Raw genomic sequence first — 24,607 nt, 5'->3', positions numbered from 1 at the left:
AGAGATCCCAAGTAACAACCTAACATCACATCTTAAGGAACTAGAGAAAGTAGAACAAAGGCAACCCCACAGTCAGTAGAAAAAAACAAAACAGTAAAAATTAGAGTAGAACTAAATGAAATAGAGAACAAAAGAAGTATAGAAAAAATTATTACAACAAAGAGCTGATTCTTTGAAAATATCAATAAAATCAACAAACCACTGGCTAGACTCACTAAGGAAATAAGAGGAACGATTCATATAAATAAAATATGAAACGAAAGAGGAGACATTACCACAGACATCATAGATATACAAAGGATCATAGTAGAATAATGTGAAAGACTATATGCCACCAAATTCAACAGCTTAGAAGAAATTGATTAATTCCAAGAGCTATACAATCTTCCTAGACTGAGCCACAAAGAAATGGAAAAGCTAAATAGACCTATAAGCAGGAAGGACAGAGAAATAGCAATCAAAACCTCCCAAAAACCAAGAGGCCAGGACCAACTGACTACACTAGGGAATTCTTCCAACCATTCAAAGATTTGGTACCTATCCTTCTCAAAGTCTTCGAAAAAGTAGAAGAAGAAGCAATATTCCCTAACCCATTTTATGATGCAAATATAACCCTCATACCAAAATCTGGCAAGGACAACAACAAAAAAAGAAAACCACAGACCATTATCTCTAATAAATACAGATACAAAAATCCTAAACAAAATACTATAAAATCAAATACAACACCACATTAAAAAAATAATACACCATGATCAAGTGGAATTCACTCCTGGAGTGCAAGGATAGTTCAACATACAGAAATTGACCAATGTGGCCCTGGCCCGTTGGCTCAGTGGTAGAGCGTCGGCCTGGCGTGCGGGGGACCCGGGATTGATTCCCGGGCAGGGCACACAGGAGAAGCGCCCATTTGCTTCTCCACCCCCCCTCCTTCCTCTCTGTCTCTCTCTTCCCCTCCTGCAGCCAAGGCTCCATTGGAGCAAAGATGGCCCGGGCACTGGGGATGGCTCCTTGGCCTCTGCCCCAGGCACTAGAGTGGCTCTGGTTGCGGCAGAGCGACGCCCCAGAGGGGCAGAGCATCGCCCCCTGGTGGGCAGAGCGTAGCCCCTGGTGGGCGTACCGGGTGGATCCTGGTCGGGCGCGTGCGGGAGTCTATCTGACTGTCTCTCCCCGTTTCCAGCTTCAGAAAAATACAAAAAAAAAAAAAAAAAGAAATTGACCAATGTAATACACTACATCAGGGGTCTCAAACTCGCGGTCCACCCACCAATTTTGTGCGGCCCGCAGACTGGCCTGCAGACTAATCCACGAAGTTTGATTAGTCTGCGAGCCGCACAAAATTGGTGGGCAGGCCGCGAGTTTGAGACCCCTGCACTACATCAACAAAATAAAGAACAAATATCATATGATATTATCAATAGATGCAGAAAAGGCATTCAATAATATACGACATCCCTTTATGTGTAAAACGCTCAATAAAATCAGAAGGAAAGTACCTCAATATTATAAAGGCTATATATGACAAGCCATCAGCTAATATTATACTAAATGGTGAAAAATGAAGCCTTTTCCTCTAAAATCAGGAAAAAGACAAGGCTGCCCACTCTCTCCACTCTTATTCAACATAATTCTGGATGTGCTAGCCAAAGCAATCAGGCAAGAGAAAGAAATAAAAGGTATTCATATTGGGAAAAAAGAAGTAGAGATATTACTTTTTGCAGATGACATAATCCTGTATATAGAAAATCCCAAAGACTTCACCAAAAAACGATTAGAAACAAAAAACCAAAATGGTAAAGTTGCAGGATACAAAATCAATATACAAAAGTCCACTGCTTTCCTATATGCCAATAATAAAATATTGGAAAATGAACTAAAACCAAAAATTCCTTTTACAATTGCAACAAAAAAAGTAAATTACCTAGGAATAAACTCAACAATAAGTTGTGAAGGACCTATATACTGAAAAGTACAAAACATTATTAAAAGAAATTGAAAAAGATACAATAAAATAAAAAAAATATTCCATGTTAATGGATTGGAAGAATCAACATAGTAACAATGGTCATATTACTGAAAGCAATATACAAATTTAATGCAATCTCCATCAAAATCCCAATGTCATTTTTAAAAAACATAGAACAAAAAATTACCAGGTTTATATGGAACCATAGAAAACCGGGTGCATGCGGGAGTCTGTCTGACTGCCTCCCTGTTTCCAGCTTCGGGGAAAAAAAATGGGGAGAGGACGTAAACAAACACTTCTTTCAAGAGGACATACAAATGGGCAACAGATATATGAAAAGATGCTCATTTTCACTAGCATTTGAAAAATGCAAATCAAAACTATAATGAGATACCACCTCACACCTGTTAGATTGGCTATTATTAACAAGACAGGTAATAACAAGTGTTGGAGAGGCTGTGGAGAAAAAGGAACTCTTATTCATTGCTGGAAGGAATGAAAATTAGTACAACCATTATTGAAGAAAGTAAAGTATGGTGGTTCCAAAAAAGAATAAGAATAGAATTACCATATGACCCAGCAATACCTCTACTGGGTATCTACCCCCAAAATTTGAAAACATTGGTGCACAAAGACACATGCACCCCCAAGTTCATCACAGCATTATTCATAGTGGCCAAGACATGGAAACAACCAAAGTGTCCCTTGATAGAGAATTGGATAAAGAATATGTGGTACATAAATATATATACAATGGAATACTACACAGCTATAACAAATGATGACATAGTGACATTTACGACAACATGGATGGACCTTGAGAACCTTATACTGAGTGAAATAAATCAGAAAAAGCTAAGAACTGTATGATTTCACTCATAGGTGGGATATATAACTCATGGACATAGATAAAAGTGAAGTGGTTACCAGGGTGAAGGGGCTGTGGGGGAGGGGGTGTGGAGTGTAGGGTATAAAGAGGGAAAATATAAGGTGACAGAAAATGATTTGAATTTGAGTGATGGGTATACAACATAAACAGTTCAAATGCTATAGAAATATTTACCTGAAACCTATGTACTCTTATTGATGAATGTCACCCTGTTAAATTTAACTTTCTAAATAAAAATTTAAAAAATATTTATTTCAATTTAATTTTGGAATCAAATTTGCTTATGGTTAAATTTCAGAAACTAAATTACCCCTTTACTAAAATAATGAATTTTACATTCAAAAATTAGAAAATAAAGCAGATTACTGAAGTGAATTACCAGACGCCTGAAAAATACCACTTAATGTTTACCTGAAGTGGGAGACTTGCAGCGTTCCAGTTCCAGGGAAACTTGACTGTCATTCAGCTCAGTTAAACCTGAAAATAAAATAACATAAAATGAGATAAATTTTGCTAATACTTTGTAGATAATTCTTATTTCTTAATTCCTATAAGTTTTAAAAGGCATTTTCCCCTGTGAAAACTACTTTTCTATGCTCATGTTATAATAATATGTATTAATTTTTAAAGTTAAAATATAGATGGCATAAAATATATTAGTTTCAGGTGTACAACATAGTGGTTGACATCTATTTTTAATGTGATCTCCACACCAAGTCTAGAACCATATATCGCTGTGCAAAGTTAGAACACTAATATTGACTTTTATTTCCCCTCACCTTTCTCATCCCTCTACTTTCCTGTGGGTCCATTTCTGGATTCTCTATTCTGTAATCACTGGTATATATACATACATATATATATATTTTTTTTTGATTGCCACATTATCTAATTAATGTAGGTTTTTAGTACATTTTGAAATCAGATAGTGAAATTCTCCAACTTTATTCTTTTCCAAGAGTATTTTACTTATTCTAGATTCTTTGTATTTCTATATAAATTTTAGAGTCAGTCTTCCAATTTCTACAGAAAAGATACACTATATTTTTATACAATAGGATGTGATAAATGTATAAATAAATTTGTTAGACAAAGAATCTTAATATGGAGTCTTGTAATCCATGCATATGATATTCCCTTCCATTTAAAGGATTTTTTTCCTTTCTGCAATATTTTGTAGATTTCTGTATAGAGGTCTTGTGTATGGCATTTTTCAAGATTTGTATTTTCTTTTTGGTCTTCTGCCTACTTGTATCATTATTAAAAGTAGAATATTATAATTTTCAATAATTACTGCTCAATTGTCTATTACTTCACTTGACTCATCAGGTTTTGCTTCATGTATTCTGTAGCTTCATTGTTATGTGCATATTTATCTATAATTATTATATCTTTTAGATGGATTGACTATTTTGTCATTTTACATGTGCTTTTCTATTTCTAGTAACATTTTTGCTTTAAACTCTGTTTTGTGTGATATTAACATAGCTACTCCAGCTTTCTTATGGCTGCTGTTTGCATGATCTTTTCCCATCCTTTTACTTTCAACCTATTTGTATCTTTTTGTGTCACCTTTGTTAAGCATAGAATTAGATCTAAATTTTTTTTTGTGTGTGGCAGAGACAGAGTCAGAGAGAGGGACAGATAGGGACAGACAGACAGGAAAGGAGAGAGATGAGAAACATCAATTCTTCGTTGCGGTTCTTTAGTTGTCCATTGATTGCTTTCTCATATGTGCCGTGGGCCTTCACGAGACCGAGTGACACCTTGCTTGAGCCAGTGACCTTGGGTTCAAGCTGGTGAGCTTTGCTCAAACCAGATGAGCCCGCACTCAAGTTGGCGACCTCAGGGTCTCAAACCCAGGTCCTCCGCTCCCAGTCCAACGCTCTATCCACTGAGGCATCGCCTGGTCAGGCTAGATCTCAATTTTTAAAAAAAAGTCTGGTTGACAACCTCTATATTTTTAAAGGATTGTTTAATCTATCCATATTTAATTATGTTAATGATACAGTTAGATTACACCTCTCATTTTACTTTTGGTTATCCTCCTTTACTACTTTGTTTGGCATTAAGTAATATTTCTATTATAATTTTTCTTTGAAGTTTTTTCTGGTTATTCAAAGGTTTAATATGTATATTTTATCAGAATGTACTGCAGATGTGTACTAACTTAATATTAGTGGGATATAGAAATGTTAACCTTTTATAGTTCTATTTCTTCTTTCCCCTTTATGAACTATTTTTGGTATACATATTACATCCATATGTGTTACAAGTCCTATAATTATTGTTATAATTATTACTTTATACATTTTGCCATTTCAGGTTCTCTTCATTTGTTATAGTATATCTACACATTTGGAGTCATCTATTTACTCAAGTACAACTTTGCTTCCACCCACCTCATCCATTGTGCTATTATTACATTTTTATACATTATATATAGGTTCAATAATTTTACACATATTTTATAAATTGCTTTTTTAAATCAGTTAAGAGAAGAAATGTGCATTTACATTATTATTTTAAAACTATATAATTACTTTAGCAGTGTTCTTTTTTGTGTAGATTCAAATTATCATCCAGGGTCACTTTCTTTAATATTTCTTGTAAGGTGGCTCTGCTTACAACAAATTCACTTTTTTGTTTATCTTGGAATGTCTTTATTTCACCTAAATTTTTAAAAGATAGTTTTACTGGATATAAGATTATTGCTTGATAGGTTTTCTGTTGTGCATTTCGAATAATATGTTATACCACTGTCTTCTGGCTTCCATTGTTTCTTATGAGCTGCTAATCTGATTGGAATTCCCTTGTATATGACAAGTCATTTTCCTCTTACTGCTTTCAAGATTTTCTCACTGTTTTCCAGCATTTTTACTGTGGTGTGTATTGGTGTGGATATCTTTATAGTTTTCCTCCTTGTAGTTCACTGAACTTCTTCGATGTATACATTTTTTTCCATCAAATTTCAAGTTTTCAGCATTATCTCTTTAAATATTTTTCTGCTTCTTCCTTCCTTCCTTCTGCTACTCTTTTTATGGATATGTTAGTACACTTAAGTTATCCCACACTTCTCAGAGGGTTTGTTAATTTTTCTTATTTTCTTTCTGTTCTTCATAATGCATAGTCTCTTATCAATTTACCTTTTAAGTTGCTGATTATTTCTGCCAGTTCAAATCTGTTGAGTCCCTTTAGTGATTTTTTTTTTACTTACTGTACTTTTCAACACCAGAATTTCCATTGTTTTCCTTGACCTCTCCTTTTATTCATTTCACCCATCTATCTTCAAACCCCAACCATGGCAATCATCACTCTGTTCTCTACAACTATAGGCTTGAGGTTTTGTTGCTGCTGTGTTTAGATTCCACATTTAAGTTATATAATATGGTATTTGTCTTTCTCTGTATGATTTATTTCATTTAGCATAATGCCCTCAAGGTCCATTGATGTTACAAATAGCACACTTTCTTTTTTGTGGGTGAATGATATTCTATGATGTATATATACCACATTTTCTTTACCCAATTATTCATTGATTTACACTTAAGTTGTTTCCATATCTTGCCTATTGTGAATGTTTCAATAAACATGGGGGTGCATATATCTTTTTGAGTTAGTGTTTTTGTTTTCTTTGCATAGATATCCAAAAGTGAAATTGCTGGATCATAGGGTAGTTCTATTTTTAATTTTTTGAGGAATCTCCATTCTGTCTTCCATAGTGGCTGCATCAATTTACACTAATATCAGCAGTGCATAAGAGTTCCCCTTTCTCTTCATCTTCTGAATATTTGTTATGTCTTATTTTTTTGATAATTGCCATTCTAATAGGTATGAAGTAATATTTCATTGTGGGTTTTTTTTTTAATTTTTCATTTCCTTGACGATTAGTGATATTGAGCATCTTTTCATGTACCTGTCAGCTAGGGATGTGTCTTCTTAGGAAAAAAAGTCTATTCAGATCCTCTTCCCTCTTTAAAATCAAATTTGACATTTTTGCTATTGAGTTTTATGAATTCTTTATATATTTGGTATATTAATCCCTTATCAGATACATAATTTGCAAATGTTTTCCCCCATTCAGATTTCCTTTTCATTTTGTTGACAGTTTCCTTTGCTGAACAGAAGCTTTTTAGTTTGTTTATTTTTGTCCCACTTCTTTATTTTTGTTTTTGTTCCCTTTGCTTTAGATGTCAAATCCAAAAATAATCAACATCCATGTCAAGGATCTTACTGCTTATGTTTTTTTTCTAGGATTTTTATGGTTTCAAGTCTTATGTTCAAATGTTTAATTCACTTTGAGTTAATTCTTATGTATCATGAAAGACAGTTCATTTAAGTTATAGTTCTTTTTATAACTTCCATTTCTTTGTTGATATTTTCTATTTGATGAGACACAATCATCACAGTGTCCCTTATTTCTTTAAGCATGGTGTCTTTTCTTTAAACAGATTTTTAATAGCTTCCATAAGGTCATCATTAAAGTCAATGTCTGGATCCTGTTAGAGGCAATTTATCTTGCCTTATTTTTTTCTGTGAACGAATGACACTTTTCTGTTTATTTGCATGTCTCATATCTACTAATGTCAGTAACTAGACATTTTGGCAATTCTGGATACTGATTACTGCTTCCTATCACCCTCTCTAATTCTTATTGTTGATTGTTTACTTGTTTAGTGACTTGGCTAGACTATTTTTGTTAGGTTTATTTCCCTTACATTGTGAAGACTTTGAAGCTGTTTCTCAGAGTGTAAATATAGTCATCCTGCGATGACAGTAGTTATAGAAGAATTCTCTTTGACTGTTTCTTTCCTTTTTTTTTTTTTACTTTTTTAAAAATTATTTATTTATTTATTCATTTTAGAGAGGAGAGAGAGAGGGAGAGAGACAGAGAGAGTGAGAGAGGGAGAAAGAGGAGAGATACGGGGGGAGGAGCTGGAAGCATCAACTCCCATATGTGCCTTGATCAGGCAAGCCCAGGGTTTTGAACCGGCGACCTCAGCATTTCCAGGTCAACGCTTTATCCACTGCGCCACCACAGGTCAGGCTGACTGTTTCTTTCCTTGATGTCTTTGTTGTTCACCTCTGTTTATATCACATCCATCTGTAAGGTTTCACAATCACAGCCAGCTGATTGCTCTATTCTAATCCAATTAAATTTGGGTAGGAGTCATATTTAAAGCTACTGGATTTGTTCAAATCCCAGGAAGAGTCTTAGCTGTGTCTTCCTTGGTTCTCCCTAGTGAACCAGCTCACCTGTGGTCTAGCTGGCTGCTCGTAATTTAGAGAAGCTATCTTACTTGATTTCCACCTAATACTTCATAGTTTTGAGGGTATTTTAGGCTTGAACTTCCCAAAATTGTATTTCAAATAAAGCTAGTTCCTTTGGGAAGAGCTTGAGAGTTTACTGTCCTTGTACACTGCTTTGTCCTTTGGGCAAAACTCTTAGCCACCAGTCTGGGCCATAGCAGGGCTGGGAACATCTGGTCTTCTCAGCTTGACTTTTCTGGCATGAAACCTCTGCCTTCTGACCAAGTGAGTGTGGTAACAATCAGGGTCTCAGTATTTTGGGGTTGCTATACCTTGGGTAGATCTGTCCTGTGAGCAGGGAATTGGCAGGGGAAGGGAACCTCTAACTTCTTGGTCACAGTCACCAAGAATCTGGCCTTTTCAACTTGGTGTTGAAGGGGATGAGAAATGCTGGCAACCTGAAGACAGGACAGGTATAGAGCAAATCGTGGCTCAGTGCCACAGACTCTCACTTTTTACCAAGTTTCAGTAGATCTTTTGGTTTTCAACATTGTGCTGGCCTCAGATAACCAGTTAGGATGAGTTCCCTCTTTCTTCTATTCCATAGAAATTGTCTGAATGAGATTAATTTTATTTCTTCCTTAAATGTTTGATAGAATTAATCAGTGAAGGCATTTGAAGCCTGAAGTTTTGTCTTTTGTGGGTATTTGATTTTGCATGGAAAATAATTTTTTAAAGATAGAAAGCTATTTTTATTTTCTGGTGTGTTTGATGTCAGTTTTTGTAATTTTTAAATCTCTAAATTACATCTATACCATCAATTTATAGGCATACAGTTGTTTATAAACTTTATTTTTTAAATGTCTGTAGCCATAGTTACACTCTGTTTTTTATTCTTGGTATTGGTTGTGTTTTTTCTTCTTTCTTGATCAGCCTTGCTAGGGTTTTATAAATCTTTGTAATCTTTTTTGAAGATATTTTGTTGTTTTGTTAATCTACTCTATTGTTTTCCCTCTATTTCACTGAGTTTTGATCTATATTTCTTCCTTTTTTTTTACTTTGGGTTACATTCTTTTTTTTTTTAGCATCTTAACAAAGAAATTTTGATGTATTAATTTGAAATCTATTTTTCTAATATAAGCATCTGATGTTCTAAATATCCTTTAAGCACTACTTTAGCAACCTCTCACAAATTTTGATATGTCTTGTTTATACTTTCACTCAATTAAAAATATTTTCAAAATTTTCTTAGGATTTTTTTTTAAGCCATGGGCTATTTTTTCCCCTTTTTTTAGTGAGAGAGAGGGACAGACAGGGACAGACAGACAGGAAGGGAGAGAGATGAAAAGCATCAACTCATAGTTGTGGCACCTCAGTTTTTCATTGATTGCTTTCTCATATGTACCTTGACTAGAGTGGGGGGCCTCCATCCAAGCCAGTGACCCTTTGCTCAAGCTAGTGACCTCGGGCTTAAGCCACCGAAAATGGGATCATGTCCATAGTCCCATAGTCAAGCTGGTGACCCCACACTCAAGTGGATGAGCCCATGCTGAAGCCAGTGGCCTTAGGGTTTTGAACCTGGTCAGGCTGCATGAGCTATTATTAATTTTCAAATATGCATTTGGGAATTTTAAGACATAGTTCTGTTACTGGCTTATAATTTGTTTTCTGATCAGAAAACATATTCTGCTTGATTTCAGTTCTTTATAATTCATTATAACTTTTTATGACTCAGTATTTGTGAACTTCCCATGTCTACTTGAAGAGAATCTATATTTTTACTTGTATGGTATGTCTACTTATGTCAGTTAGATCAATATGGTTAAAAGAGTTGCATAATTTTTTTATGTTTTTCTTAATTTCTGTCTATGAGTAGAAATGATGACTCTCTAAGATGTCAATTGGTCAATTTCTTTTTTTAGTTTTGACAATTTTTGCTTCATATATTTTCAACATTTCTTATTAGGTCTATACAAGTATAGGACTTTTTTTTTTTTGTCTTACAGATAAAGCTAGCCTTTTATAAATTTTGAACTGCTTCTTTACCCCATTTTCTTAAAATCTACTTAATTTCATAATACAGCTGCACTGGTTTTCTTGGCATTAGTGTTTTGATGAAATTTTTCCCCCTTATGTTACTTTCAATTTATTAGTATGTTTTTCTGATTAAAGTACATCTCTTTCTTTTTTTTCCAAGTGAGAGGAGGGGAGATAAATGGACAGACTCCCACATGCACCCTGACTGGGATTGGCAAATCCCATCTGGGGCCGATGCTCTGCTCATCTCAGGTCATGATCACAACTGAGCTATTTTTAGCACCTGAGGCAGAGGCTCCACGAGCCATCCTCAGTGCCTAGGGCAATGCGCTCAGATCAATCAAGCCCTAGATGCAGGAGGGGAAAAGAGAGAGAAACAGAGAAAGGGGAGGAGAGGAAAAAATGGAGAAGCAGATGGTCACTTCTCCTGTGTGCCCTGACCGGGAATCAAACCTGGGACACTCATATACCAGGTTCTACCACTGAGCCAAGCAGCCAAGGCTAAAGTGCACCTTTTATAAATAGCATACAGTCACATCTTTTTGTTTGTTTTTATTCTCTCACAATCTGTCACTTTTTTTGTTTGTTCTATTTACATTTAATGTAATAATTGATGAAGGCTTATGTCTATCATCTTCCTAGTTGTCAGTTTGTTCCTTCTGTTCTTTTTTTCACTATTCCTCTTTTTGAACTTTTGAGAAAATCAAGTATTTTCTAGTATTCCATTTTATCTTCTCTTTTGGCTACTTAACTATATCTCTTTTTTAAAATTTTTATTTATTGCTTGATTTTGAGAGAGAGAGGAAGGGAGGAGAGAGAGAGAAAAAGAGACATCAAAGCCCTGGCCGGTTGGCTCAGCGGTAGAGCGTCGGCCTAGCGTGCGGAGGACCCGGGTTCGATTCCCGGCCAGGGCACATAGGAGAAGCGCCCATTTGCTTCTCCACCCCTCCGCCGCGCTTTCCTCTCTGTCTCTCTCTTCCCCTCCCGCAGCCAAGGCTCCATTGGAGCAAAGATGGCCCGGGCGCTGGGCATGGCTCTGTGGCCTCTGCCTCAGGCGCTAGAGTGGCTCTGGTTGCAATATGGCGACGCCCAGGATGGGCAGAGCATCGCCCCCTGGGGGGCAGAGCACCGCCCCTGGTGGGCGTGCCGGGTGGATCCCGGTCGGGCGCATGCGGGAATCTGTCTGACTGTCTCTCCCTGTTTCCAGCTTCAGAAAAATGAAAGAAAAAAAAAAAAAAAAAAAGAGACATCAATTTGTTGTCCCATTTATCTATGCAGTTACTTGTTGATCCTGTATGTGCTCTGACTGAGGACTGAACACGCAGCCTTGACATATCAGGACGATGCTCTAACCACCTGAACTACATGGACAGGGCTACCTCTGTCTTTTTTTAGTAGCTGTTTTAGGGATTATAATATGCATCTATAATTCATCAAATCAACCTTTAATTATTATTGTATCATTTCTCTTATGATGAAAGAAATCTATACCAGTATAATCCTGTTTACCTTGCTCCCATCCTTTGTTACTGTTGTCATCTATTTTTCTTCTATATATGATAAACCCCATAATACATTGTTAGTTCTTAATTTAAAGAGTAAATTAACTTTTAAAGATTTTAAGAGAAGATAAAATAATCTTTATATTTATCCACATATTTATTTTTAGTGATCTTCATTCTTACTGTATATCTGTATCTCCATCTGGTATTATTTTCAATCAGCGTTAAAAACCTCCTTTACCATTTTTGTAGTGTAAGTCTGCTGATGACAAATTCATTTACCTTCATTTAAAAATATTTTTGCTAGGTATGAAAATTTGAATTTACAGTTATTTTTGTCTAGCACTTAAAAGGTGTGATTCTGTTGTCTTCTGTCTTCAATTATTTCTATGAGAAATCATTCATTATTCATATTATTGTTACTATGTGTATGTGTGGGTATATATTTACTATTTTTAAGGTTTTCTCTTTGATGTTAATTTTAGTAGTTTTACTATGAAATATTAAGTACAGTTCCTTTGTATTTTTCTAGTTTAGGGTTTTCTGAACCTCTTGGACCTTGGAGTTTCTATTTTTAACCAAATTCAGAAAAAACATTCAGCCACAAGTTACTGACACCCATTTGGCTTTTAACTGTTTCCAGGCTAGGCCAGGGCACCATCCTCAGCACCCAGGGCCAACTTTGCTCCAACTATTGGAGCCATGGGTGTGGAAGGGGAAAAGAGAGAGAGAAAGAGATAAAGAGATAGAGATAGAGATAGAGAGATATGGAGAGGTGGAGAAGCAGATGGTAGCTTCTCCTGTGTGCCCTGACCAGGAATCAAACCCAATACCTCCACACACCGGGCCGATGATCTACCACTGAGCCAACTGGCCAGGGCCTTATTGTGTCCTTTCATTTCAGATTATTTTATTTTTTATTTCTAGAATTTTTATTTGGTTCCTTTTTAGAGTTTCAGTTTCTCTCCGGAGATTCACTCATTCTAGTTCATCTTTTACTGTAAATTCTCATAATACATATTTAGAAGTACTTGTTAGCCAATTTAAATTTGTGTCATATATTGTTCTGCTTAGATTGACTCTCCCTGCTCCCAATTTTCTGTCCCTTTGCGTGTTTTTATTTTTTATTTTTTAAAATTTTTTTACTGAGAGGAGACACACACACACACACAGGGACAGAGAGACAGAAAGGGAGAGAGATGAGAAGCATCAATTCTTCATTGTGGCATCTTATTCATCAATTGCTTTCTCATATGTGCCTTGACCAGGGGGCTCCAGCAGAGTCAGTGACCCCTTGCTCAAGTCAGTGACTTTAGTCTCAAGCCAGTGACCTTGGGCTTCAAGCCAGCGACCTTTGGGCTCAAGCCAGCAACCATGGGATCATGTCTATGATACTGTGCTCAAGCTGGATGAGCTCATGTTCAAGAAAGTGACCTTGGGTTTTGAACCTGGGTCTTCAGCATATAGGGCCAATACTTTATCCACTGTGCCACTGCCTGATCAGGCTCTTTGCATGTTTTTAAATATCTGATAGTAAATTGAGCAGGGCATGGCCTGCAGCTTTCTTTTTAAGTTTTTATTTATTGATTTTAGTGATAGAGGCAGGGAAAGAGAGAGGGAGACAGGAACATTGATCTGGCCTTGTATGTGCCTTGACCAGGGATTGAACCATCAACCTCTGTGCTTCAGGACAACCAACCTAGCTATCTGGCTGGGGCTGGCCTGCAGTTTTAACTAGATTGTTTCATTTTAAAACTGGACTATAAAAAAACCTCTCTTTGTTGTTCTGTCCAACCCTCAAGCATCCATACTCCATTTGCCAATGGGCTTATTCTTTATCTTTTTAGTTTTTGTGTAGTAAGAGAGTTAGAATGCAACTTCGAATATTTTAATTCACATTGCTTCAAATTCCATAATAACTCCAAAGTGCAAGCACTTTGCACTGCATGAATTCTTTCTGCTTTCCACTCCCACTTATACTGTTACCTTCTTACAAAAATTCATGGAATGGTGGGCATTAGGTGGGAGAATTGCCAAACTGAATAATGTATTTTTGTGTTTAGACCCATTTCAGATTTCCATTCAACAGGTCAGTCCAGACAGTCATTAAACCTCACTAGTTTTTCCTATTCTTTGCAGTCTGTCCATCTATAAAAGGCCCACTCCTTCTCCCACCTATCAGGTCAGTCACTTGCCCAGCTGCAGCTTTCTGCTCATCTATGTGTGGCTCTTCTCTCTGAAATTCAGTTAATCAATACTTCTTTGAATCAAGCACTCTTTCGTAGCCCCAAAGAAGAGTATGATTTTGATTTTATCATTGTTATTATCACGGTATTTTGTTATTACTGTCATCATTGTCATTTTCGTGGGGATAAAAAACTTTCATGTCTTTCAGCATCCTATCTGGAAACAGAAAGCCTCTCTTTCACTTAAGTTTTTATTTTGGAAATACTGTGAAAGCTGGATTGAGGACATGAGGACCAAAGGAATAGAAACCAGTTAAATTGGTTAATCCATTACTGACACTAGTAAGCATCCACTAAAGTGCTTAGAGTGCATGCTAAATAACTGTGATTTTCCTAATAAATGATAACATTTCCCTAAGATTATGTGGATAAAGTTATGTCTGGTATATGAATAAAGTAAAGCAAAATGACTGCTAAACTTGAAAGGCTTGTATAGTGAATCATTAGAAAATATGTAATAAATCTTGATTGATAAATTTTATGGTAAACAAACAATAAAATATCAGAAGACAAAATCTCCTTGGGTATAGTGAATTATATCAACTTTTTAAAAATGTTTAAGGTTATATATCTATAATTTATATTAATTGATAATATAATAAAAAGAATATTTGAAGTAGCTACTTGTGAATGTTAAAATATCAGTATTCTTTTGGAGACTAATACCTAGTACATAAATGTCTCCATAAATATAAATAGTCTACAATTTGAGGGATTCCTGTTACCAAATTATTACTTACCATACAAAATGTTGTGATCTGAATGTTTTTCAATTTGGTTGACATTTTGGCCTTGTATTTTTTGTTGTGTGTGGTAAAATGTTGGACATGTAGAAGCATCTGTGGCTTCTACATATTAGATGCCAATAGAGCGCCCCTCCACCCAACTGTGACAACGAAAAATGCCTTGTAGGGGACAAAATCATCATCCCTGGTTGAGAATCACTGAATTAAGTTAGTCTATTTTATTAGTTTGACTCACATTGAGATTACTGTTATCTGATCAAACTCTAGAAAACTCAGCCATATTGCTTATCTCACTACGTATTTTTATTTCATATTTAATTTTTTAAATTCATAACTGGAAACTTATATTTTACCTACTAATTACAGTTCAATGTAGTTGCTTTTCATCACAAAGTTTTAGAATAAGAAAAATATACACCGTAAAACTGATTAAAAATAAAAAAGCTTTTGCAACAGCATGGTAAACCTGGAAAGAATTATACTAAGTGAAATACAATAAGTCAGTCAGAGAAAAGAAAAGTACCATAAGATTTCACTTACATGTGGTATCTAAATGAACAAAATGAATGAAGTATAAGCAGACTCTTAGATACAGAGAACAGATTGACAGCTGTCAGGGGTTGGGGGCTGCGGGACTGGGTGGAAAAGGTGAAGGGATTAAGCAGAAAAAATATTTATAGACAACAGCATAGGGACTGCAGGAGGAAAAAGGGGTAGAGGGGGCTAGATGGTGACAGAGGCAGTCTTGGTGAACACACAATGCAATATACAGATGACGTATCACAGAACTGTGCACCTGGAACCTGTATAATTTTATTCACCAATGTCAATCATACATTTTTTTAATTTATCCTTCTCATTCTTTAACTCTCTCATTTTCTTCTCTGTACCTGTTTATTATAATAAAGACTCCTTACTAAATATCAATCTTTTGTACATATGCTCTGATAATCATCCTCCCTTTCCCAAGGATTTTGTTCCCTTACTTAACCCCTCTCTGTTACTTATCACCAATCTCTCTTTTTCTATGGATTATTCTATATTCACATCAACTTTATGATGTGTTCCTTATCTAAAATGAAAAAAAAAAAATCCTCCTTTTAACACTTTATTCCAGTGCAGGTACTCACATATTTTATGCACCCCTTCATAACCAAACATCTTGAAAAGAGTTACAGTTTATGTTCTTTCTTCACTTGCCACTAATCAGTCTAACATAATTTTGGCTTCTATCCCAATACTTTTCCAAACGGTCATGAATAACCTTCACAGGGTAAGACCTACTGGTCACTTTTATGAGCTTATCTTACTTATGCTATCTGTAGTATTTGGTGTGGCTGACTACTTCCTGAAACAATTTTCTTTATTTTGGCTTTTGCAACAGTGTCCTCATTTTTTCTCTTCTCTCTGGCAAGTCCTCTTTGCAAATCCTCTGGAATTTAAATGTTCCTGATGTCTTGTCCATAATCCTCTTCTTCCCCTATTTGCTCTCCCCTTCCCTACCTAGGTCATTTTATTTATCTCCATGCCATTATATACTATCTATATGCTAGACTCAAATCTCAACCCTGATATTTAGATTTCTTTACCTGTGCACTTGACATTTTTATTTGGTTAAATGATAGGCATAGCCAAAATTTAACATGTCTGAAACTTAATTCTTTATTGCCTACCACCATGCCCCACCACAACGCTAGTTTCTTCATCTTTGTAAATAATAACATGATACCAGCAGCTCAACACCAAATCTGGAAGTAGTATTTGATGCCACACTCTGATATCCCAAAATAAAATTATAATTAGTAGCTCTGTAAGTAATAATAATTCTTGGACTTATTCTTTTCTCTACAACAACATTACTATCACCCTAGTCAAAGCCACTTTCATTCCTTGCCTGGAGTACAATACTGGTCTCCTAACTGGTATACTGGCTTTCTTTCAAAATTTTTTCACCCCACAATATTTCTTCATTCAATAGTATGGATGATATTTTAAGACATAAATCAAAGTATATCATTCCCCCACTTAAAATAAAACTGAATTTCTTGTAACTGTTTCAGTAGCTATATGATTTCATCCCTGCTTATCTAGAAGTAAAAAATCTTAATCCATTTTCCCTCTTCATCACTATATGCCAGCCTCCATGGCCTTTTTGTTTTTAGGAGATAGTTAAGTCCTTAGAATCTTCTTATAAGCTATTCTTCACTCTGTCAGGAATACATTGCTCCCTATACTTCATGTGATTAGTTTCTTTAAAAAATAACTTAAAAGTTTATATGACATATTTCTAAAGAATATAATTTGATAAATTTTGACATACATAATAATATTTATACATATGTACACACCTGTAAAAACATCTCCACAATCATGTTAATAAGCATATCCATCATGCCCAACAGTTTCTTTGTGTTCTTTTGTAATCCTCCCTTCCAGACCTCCCCATAAGTGCCTCTCCTTATCTCCAGGCAACTGGTAATCTACTTTCTGTAGCGACCCATTTATTCTCATTTCCTAGAATTTTATATAAGGGAAATAATATTATCAGCACCATTTTTTGTCTGGTTTATTTTATTCTGTGTAATTATTTTGAGATCATCTATTTTGTAAAATATATCAATAGTACATTCCTTTGTATTTCTTAGTAAACCATTAAATGCATATACCAGAATTTTTTTTTATCTGTTTACCTATTAATGGAGATTTCCATTGTTTACATTTTGGACTACTAACAAATTTTAAAGTTTTTGGTAGCTATTAATGTCTTTGTATGGATATATGCTTTCATTTGTTTAGGGTAAATAACCAGGTGTAAAATGACTAGATCATATTATAAGTGTATGTTTAAATCTTTAAGAATATACCAAATGGTTATATCATTCTACATTCCGCTAGTGTGGGAGAGTTCTATTTCCTTCACATTCTTGCCAATATTCAGTTATGATCAGTCTTTTTAATTTTAGTCACTCTAATGGATGTATAATGATATCATTATAGTTTTAGTTTGATTTCCTTATTGGTAAATGTGGTTGAGTATCGTTTTATATGCTTTTGTTATTAGTATATCTTCATTTGTGAACTACTCATTCAAATTGTTTACCCATATTTTTCTTGTTCTTTTTGTCCTATTGAGTTGAGAATTTTAAAAAATATATTCTAGATACAAGTCCGTTATCAGATATATGAGTTGAAAATATTTTCCCTGTGGCTTAACTTTATTTTCATAAGTGTCTTTGAAGAGTAGAAAATTTTACTTTTGAAAAAGTATAATTTATCTATATGTTCTTTTTTTTTTTTTTCCATTTTTCTGAAGCTGGAAACAGGGAGAGACAGTCAGACAGACTCCCGCATGCGCCCGACCGGGATCCACCCGGCACGCCCACCAGGGGCGACGCTCTGCCCACCAGGGGGCGATGCTCTGCCCATCCTGGGCGTCGCCATATTGCGACCAGAGCCACTCTAGCGCCTGAGGCAGAGGCCACAGAGCCATCCCCAGAGCCCGGGCCATCTTTGCTCCAATGGAGCCTTGGCTGCGGGAGGGGAAGAGAGAGACAGAGAGGAAAGCGCGGCGGAGGGGTGGAGAAGCAAATGGGCGCTTCTCCTGTGTGCCCTGGCCGGGAATCGAACCCGGGTCCTCCGCACGCTAGGCCGACGCTCTACCGCTGTATATGTTCTTTTATGGAGAATGTTAATGGCATACTATTTTCAAAAAACCTTACTTAATGCAAGGTCACAAAAATATTATTCTCTTTTTCTAAATTTATGTTTTTAGGTTTTATACTAAGTCTCATGATCCAGTGTAGGTTTTAAAAAATTTGGTACAAAGTATGAATCAAAGTTAATTTTTTTATACAAGGATATCCAAATGTTTAAGTACCTATTTCTACTTAATTGACTTTGCACCTTTGTAAAAAGTCAGTTTTCCATATAAGTACAGGTATATTTCTGGAGATTCTGAGTTCCACTGATCTATTTGTCCTTGGATCAGTACCAACCTGTCTTAATAACACTAGTTATTATTATTTTTGACATCTTGAAAGCAGATATTGTTGGTCCTCCAACACTGTTCTTTTTTAAATAAAGTATAGTTGGCATGCAATATTATATTAGTTTTAGGTGTGCAACATAGCTATTCAGTATTTACATATCTTAACATGTGCTCAACACACTAAATTTAGTAACCATCTGTCACCATGCTAAATTATCACACTGTTATTGGCTATATTCCCCTTTGCCTTTTTCAAACATTCATCTAATACCCTCCCCTGCGGCAACCATCAGTTTGTTCTTTATTTCTATTTTGTTTGTTCATGTGATTTGATTTTTTAAAATTACACAATACATGAAATAATGTGATATTTATCTTTCTCTGTCTGAATTATTTCACATAGTGCAATATCTTCTAGGTCCATACATGTTGTTGCAAATGACAGAATTTCTTTTTTTTGTTTCTGAGTCATATTCCATTGTACACATCCTTCATCTATTACTGGAAACTTAGGTTGCTTCTATATCTTAGCTATCGTAAATAATGCCACAATGAGCATAGGAGTGCATACATTTCTTTCAAATTATTGTTTTCATTTTCTTCAGATAAATGCCCAGGAGTGGAATTGCTGGGTTGTATGGTGGATCTATTTTCACTTTATGAGGAATCTTCATGTTTTACATTTGGCTATGTCCATTTGCAGTTCCACCAACAGTGCACAAAAGTTCTTTTTTTCCACACCCTTGCCAACACTTTTTATTTGCTGACTTTTTGATAACAGCCATTCTAACAGGTTTGAGGTGATATCTCATTCTGGTTTTGATTTGTATTTACCTGATGATTAATTATGTTGAGTATCTTTTCAAGTGTCTGTCAGCCATCTGTATATCTTCTTTGGAGAAATATCTCTTCATGTAGTTTGCTCATTTTTTAATCCACTTGCTTGATATTGAGTTGTATGAGTTCCTTATATATTTAGGATATCAACCCTTTATTGGATATATCATTTGTGAATATATTCACCCATTCAGTAGATTGTCTTTTCATTTTGTTTATGGTTTCCTTCCTATGCAGAAGTTTTTTAGTTTGATGAAGTCCCATTTGATTATTTTTACTTGTGTCTCTTGCTTAAGATGTTATATCCAAAAGGATATCAGTAAGACTGATGTCAAGTGGTTTACTACCTATGTTTTCTTCTAGGAGTTTTATGGCTTCAGGTCTTACATTTAAACCTCTAATCTATTTTGAGTTTATTTTTGTATATGGTATAAGAAAGTGGTCCAATTTCATTTTTTACATGTATCTGTCTGTCCATTTTTTCCCAGTACCACCTATTAAAGGGACTATTTCTTCATTGTATATTTTTGCCTCCTTTGTAATAGATTAATTGATCATATAGACATAGGTTTATTTCTGGTCTCTCTATTCTGTTCCATTGATTTATGTATCTGTTTTGGTGCCAGTTTCCTATTTTTTTGATTATTATAACCTTGTAATATAGTTTGAAGTCACAACATGTGATACCTCTATCTCTGTTATTATTTCTCTCAGTATTGCTTTGACTATTCAGAGTTGGTTTTGAGTGTTTGTATGTGTGTATGTGTATAATCCAATATAAATTTTAGGATTATTTGTTCCGGGTCTGAGAAGAATACTATTAAAATTTTGATAGAGATTGCACTGAATCTGTAGGTTGCTTTGGGTATTATGACTATTTAAAAGATATTAATCCTTCCAGCCCATAAGCCTGGTATATCCTTTCATTTATTAGTGTACTTTCCATTTCTTTCTTCAATGGCTAACAGTTTTCCAAGGATAGGTCTTCTACCTCCTTGGTTAAATTTATTCCTAGATATTTTATTCTTTTTGGTGCAATTGTAAAAGAGATGTTCCTTTCCTTCCTTCCTTCCTTCCTTCCTTCCTTCCTTCCTTCCTTCCTTCCTTCCTTCCTTCCTTCCTTCCTTCCTTCCTTCCTTCCTCCCTCCCTCCCTCCTTCCCTCCCTCCCTCCCTTCCTTCCTTTCTTTTCTGTTTTTTTCTTTTGGAGACAGAAACAGAGATGAGAAGCATCATCTTGTGGTTGCATCTCTCTAGTTGTTCATTAATTGCTTTTCATTTGTACCTTGACTGAGTGGCTCCAGCTGAGCCAGTGACCACTTGCTCAAGTCAGTGACCTTGGGCTCAAGCCAGTGACCTTAGGTTTCAAGCCAGCAACCTTTGGGCTCAAGCCAGTGACCGTGGGATCATGTTGATGATTCCATGCTCCAGCCAGCAACCTTGGGGTTTTGAACCTCGGACTTCAGTGTCCCTCGCCACTCTATCCACAGTGCCACCACTGGTCAGGCTAAAGAGATTTTCTTAATTTCCTTCTGATTGTCTAATATTAGTGTATACAAATGCAATGGATTTATGTATATTAATTTTGTATCCTACTACTTTAATTTGTCCATTCTATTAAATTTTTGGTGTATTCTTTAGAGTTTTCTATATATACTATCAAGTCATATGCAAATAGTGACAATTTTATTTCTTTCCAATTTGAATGCCTTTTATATGGTTTTCTTATCTAACTGCTGTGGCTACAACTTCTAATATTATAATAAATAATAGTGATGAGTGTGAGCAACCCTGTCTTTTTCTTTTATCTTGAAGGAAAAGCTTTCAGATTTTCATCATGAGTATGAGGTTAGCTGTGGGCTTCATCATCTTTTGGGGGGGTAATATTCCTAATTTCAGTCTTTTTAAACTTAAATTTATTTATGTTTATATAATTATTTTTAATTAAATTTATTGGGGTGACATTGACTAATAACATTATACAGGTTTCAGGTGTACAATTCTATAATACATAATCCCCAAGTCACGTCTCCTTCTATTACCATTAATTCCCCCTTTACTCTCTTCTACCTCCCCACCCCCTTTCTCTCTTATAAGTACCATACTGTTGTCTATCTATGTCTATAAGTTTTCTTTGCTGAATCCCTTCACCCTTTTCATTCAGCTCTTAAGCCTCATCCCCTGACAGCTGTTAGTCTATTCTCTATGAGTCTGTTTCTATCATATATTGTTAGTTTATTTTGTTCAATAGATTCCACAAATTTATTTTTTTCCTTATTTTTCCAAGTGAGAGGAAGGGAGATAGAGAGACAGACTCCCAAATGTGCCCCAACTGGGATCCCCCCAGCAACCCCCGTCTGGGGCCAATGCTAACAACTGAGCTATCCTCAGCACCTGAGATGAAGGCTTCATGGAGTCATTCTCAGTGCCGGGGGGATACGTTGGAACCAATCAAGCCATGGCTGAAGGAGGGAAAGAAAGAGAGAGAAGGGGACAGGGGTGGAGAAGCAGATGGTCACTTCTTCCGTGTGCTCTGACTGGGAACTGAACCTGGGACATCCACACGCCGGGCTGACACTCTACCAATGAGCAAACCAGCCAGGGCCTAGATTCTACATACAAATGAGATCATATGGTACTTGTCTTTCCCTGACTGACTTATTTTACTTAGTTAATACTCTCCAGGTACATCCATGCTGTCACAAATGGTAAGACTTCTTCCATTTTTATGGCCGAGTAGTATTCCACTATATAAATGTACCACAGCTTCTTCATCTACTCATTTACTGATGGACACTTGGGCTGCTTCCAAATCTTGGCAAATACATATATGTATATAAACATATGGACACATATCAATATATTCATTCAAATTAGTGTTTTGAGTTTCTTTGGATATATTCCCAGAAGTGGAATCACTGGGTCATAAGGCAGATCCACTTTTAATTCTTTGAGGTAACTCCATACTGCTTTTCACAGTGGCTGCACCAATCTGCATCCCCACCAACAGTGCACAAGGTTTCCCTTTTATTCATATCCTTGCTTATACTTGTTTGCTGATTTATTGATGATAAGCATGTGTGAAGTGATATCTCATTGTGGTTATAATTTGCCCATTTTTTGATGAATAACATTGAGCATCTTTTCATATGTCTAATTGCCATACATATGTCCTTTTTGAAGAAGTGTCTATTTCAGCCCTTTGTCCATTTCTTAATTGGATTAGTGTTTTTTTCTTTTCTTTTGTTTTTTAGTGCTGAGTTTTATAAGTTCTTTACAAATTTTGGATATTAAGCCTTTATCAGATATATTGGTAAATATGTTTCCCATCTACTGGATTGTCTGTTCATTTTGTTGATGGTTTCCTTTGTTGTGCAAAAACTTTTTAGTTTAATATAGTCCCATTTGTTTATTTTTTCTTTTATTTCCCTGGCCTAAGGTGATATATCTGAAAAAAACAATGCTATGAGGAATATCTGAGGTTTTACTGCCTATGTTTTCTTCTAGGATTTTTATGGTTTCAAATCTAACATTGAAGATTTTATTTATTTTGAGTTTATTTTTCTGTATTTTGTAAGAAGGTGGTATAGTTTTTCTTTTTCTTTTTGCATTATTTGTCCAATTTCCCCAACACCATTTATTGGGTAAATTATCTTTACCCTATTGTATGTTTTTACCTCTTTTGTCAAATATTATTTGACTATAAAAGTGTGGGTTTTTTTCTGGGCTCTCTATTTCTGTTTCATTGATTTATATGTCTGTTTTTATGCCAGCACCATTCTGTTTTATTATGGCATTATATAGTATAGTTGGATATCAGAGAGTGTGATTCCTCCAACTTTGTTCTTTCTTCTTTCTTAAGATTGCTGGTGCTATTCTGTGTCTTTCATGGTCAAATAAAAATTTTTGAAATATTTGTTCTAGTTTTGTGAAATATGCCATTGGTATCTTGATAGGAATTGTGTTGTATGTCTAGCTTTGAGTAGTATGGATACTTTAATGACTTTAATTCTTCCTATCCATGAACATGGTATATGCTTTCACTTATTTGTATCTTCTTCAATTTCTTTCTTCAGTGTCTTCTAATTTTTCGAGTACAGGTCTTTCATATCCTTGATTAAATTTATTCCTAGGTATTTTGTTCTTTTTTGAAGCAATTGTGAGTAGGTTTGTTTTCTTAGTTTCTCTGATAGTTCATTCTTGGCATTTAAAAATGGATATTTGTTTTGTATCCTCCTACATTACAGTGGCTTCTTCTGTAAATATTTTATTATAAGACTCTTTCAGCTCATGTTCTGTTGGTTATTCAGGTTGATTATTGTTGTAATTCCAGTTTAGATCATAAAAGAGGTGAATGTAACTTCCACCTAGTTTGTCATCATCTTAGATCTCTAGTCTTATTTTGAGGTAAATTCTTCCAGTACTCATTTTTTGATAGTTTTATACATAAATGGAATTTGAATTCAGTCCAATACCTTTTGGTGTCTATTGAGATGTCACATAATATGTATTAGTTTTGTTGATGTGGTGTATCACATTGTTTTGTAGTAATTATATCATCCATTATAGCATTCCTATTGTAAATCCTACTTGATGGTGTATATTATTTTTAATGCATTGTTAAATTTGATTTGCTACTATCTTGTTGATAATTTTTGCATGCATGTTCATCAGAGATATTGGCCTGTGATTATCATTTTTACAAGTGTCTTTGTATAGTTTTTGTATTGGGGTAATGGTGGCCACATAAAGTGAGTTTAAAAATATACCTTCCACTTCATTTTTTTCAAATGTTTTGAGAAGAATATGTATTAATTCTTCTTTACATTTCGGTAGCATTCACCAAGGAAACTGGTCCAGAGCTTTTGTTTGATGGTAGTTCTTTTTTTCATTACTACATCAATTTCATTCATAGTATCATTCTATTTAGATTCTCTGTTTCTTCTTGGTTTAATCTTGGAAGGTTCTAATTTGCTAGAAATTTATCAATTTCCTCTAGATTGTTTAATTTGTAGGCATATAATTGTTCATAGTATTCTTTAATGATCCTCTGAATTTCTTTGGTGTTATTTGGAATCTCTCATTTCTGATTTCATTTATTTGGATGCTATCCTTTTTTTCTTAATGAGTCTTGCTAGATGCTTTTCA

General features: G+C 35.2%; 1 protein-coding gene across 4 annotated transcripts in view; it reads right to left on the bottom strand.

The window, feature by feature from the left end:
• Positions 1 to 24,607, bottom strand: part of STXBP5L (syntaxin binding protein 5L) — a 374,922-nt gene that overhangs the window by 90,102 nt on the left and 260,213 nt on the right. For all 4 annotated transcript variants that reach the window (XM_066240760.1, XM_066240762.1, XM_066240761.1 and 1 more), the window contains one exon: positions 3,267 to 3,332. In XM_066240760.1, the coding sequence (XP_066096857.1) occupies positions 3,267 to 3,332 (66 nt within the window). The remainder of the gene's footprint in view (positions 1 to 3,266; positions 3,333 to 24,607) is intronic.

This window comes from Saccopteryx bilineata, chromosome 8 (assembly GCF_036850765.1).
Source record: "Saccopteryx bilineata isolate mSacBil1 chromosome 8, mSacBil1_pri_phased_curated, whole genome shotgun sequence".
Lineage (NCBI taxonomy): Eukaryota > Metazoa > Chordata > Mammalia > Chiroptera > Emballonuridae > Saccopteryx > Saccopteryx bilineata.
This window is presented reverse-complemented; position numbering and strand designations above follow the sequence as displayed.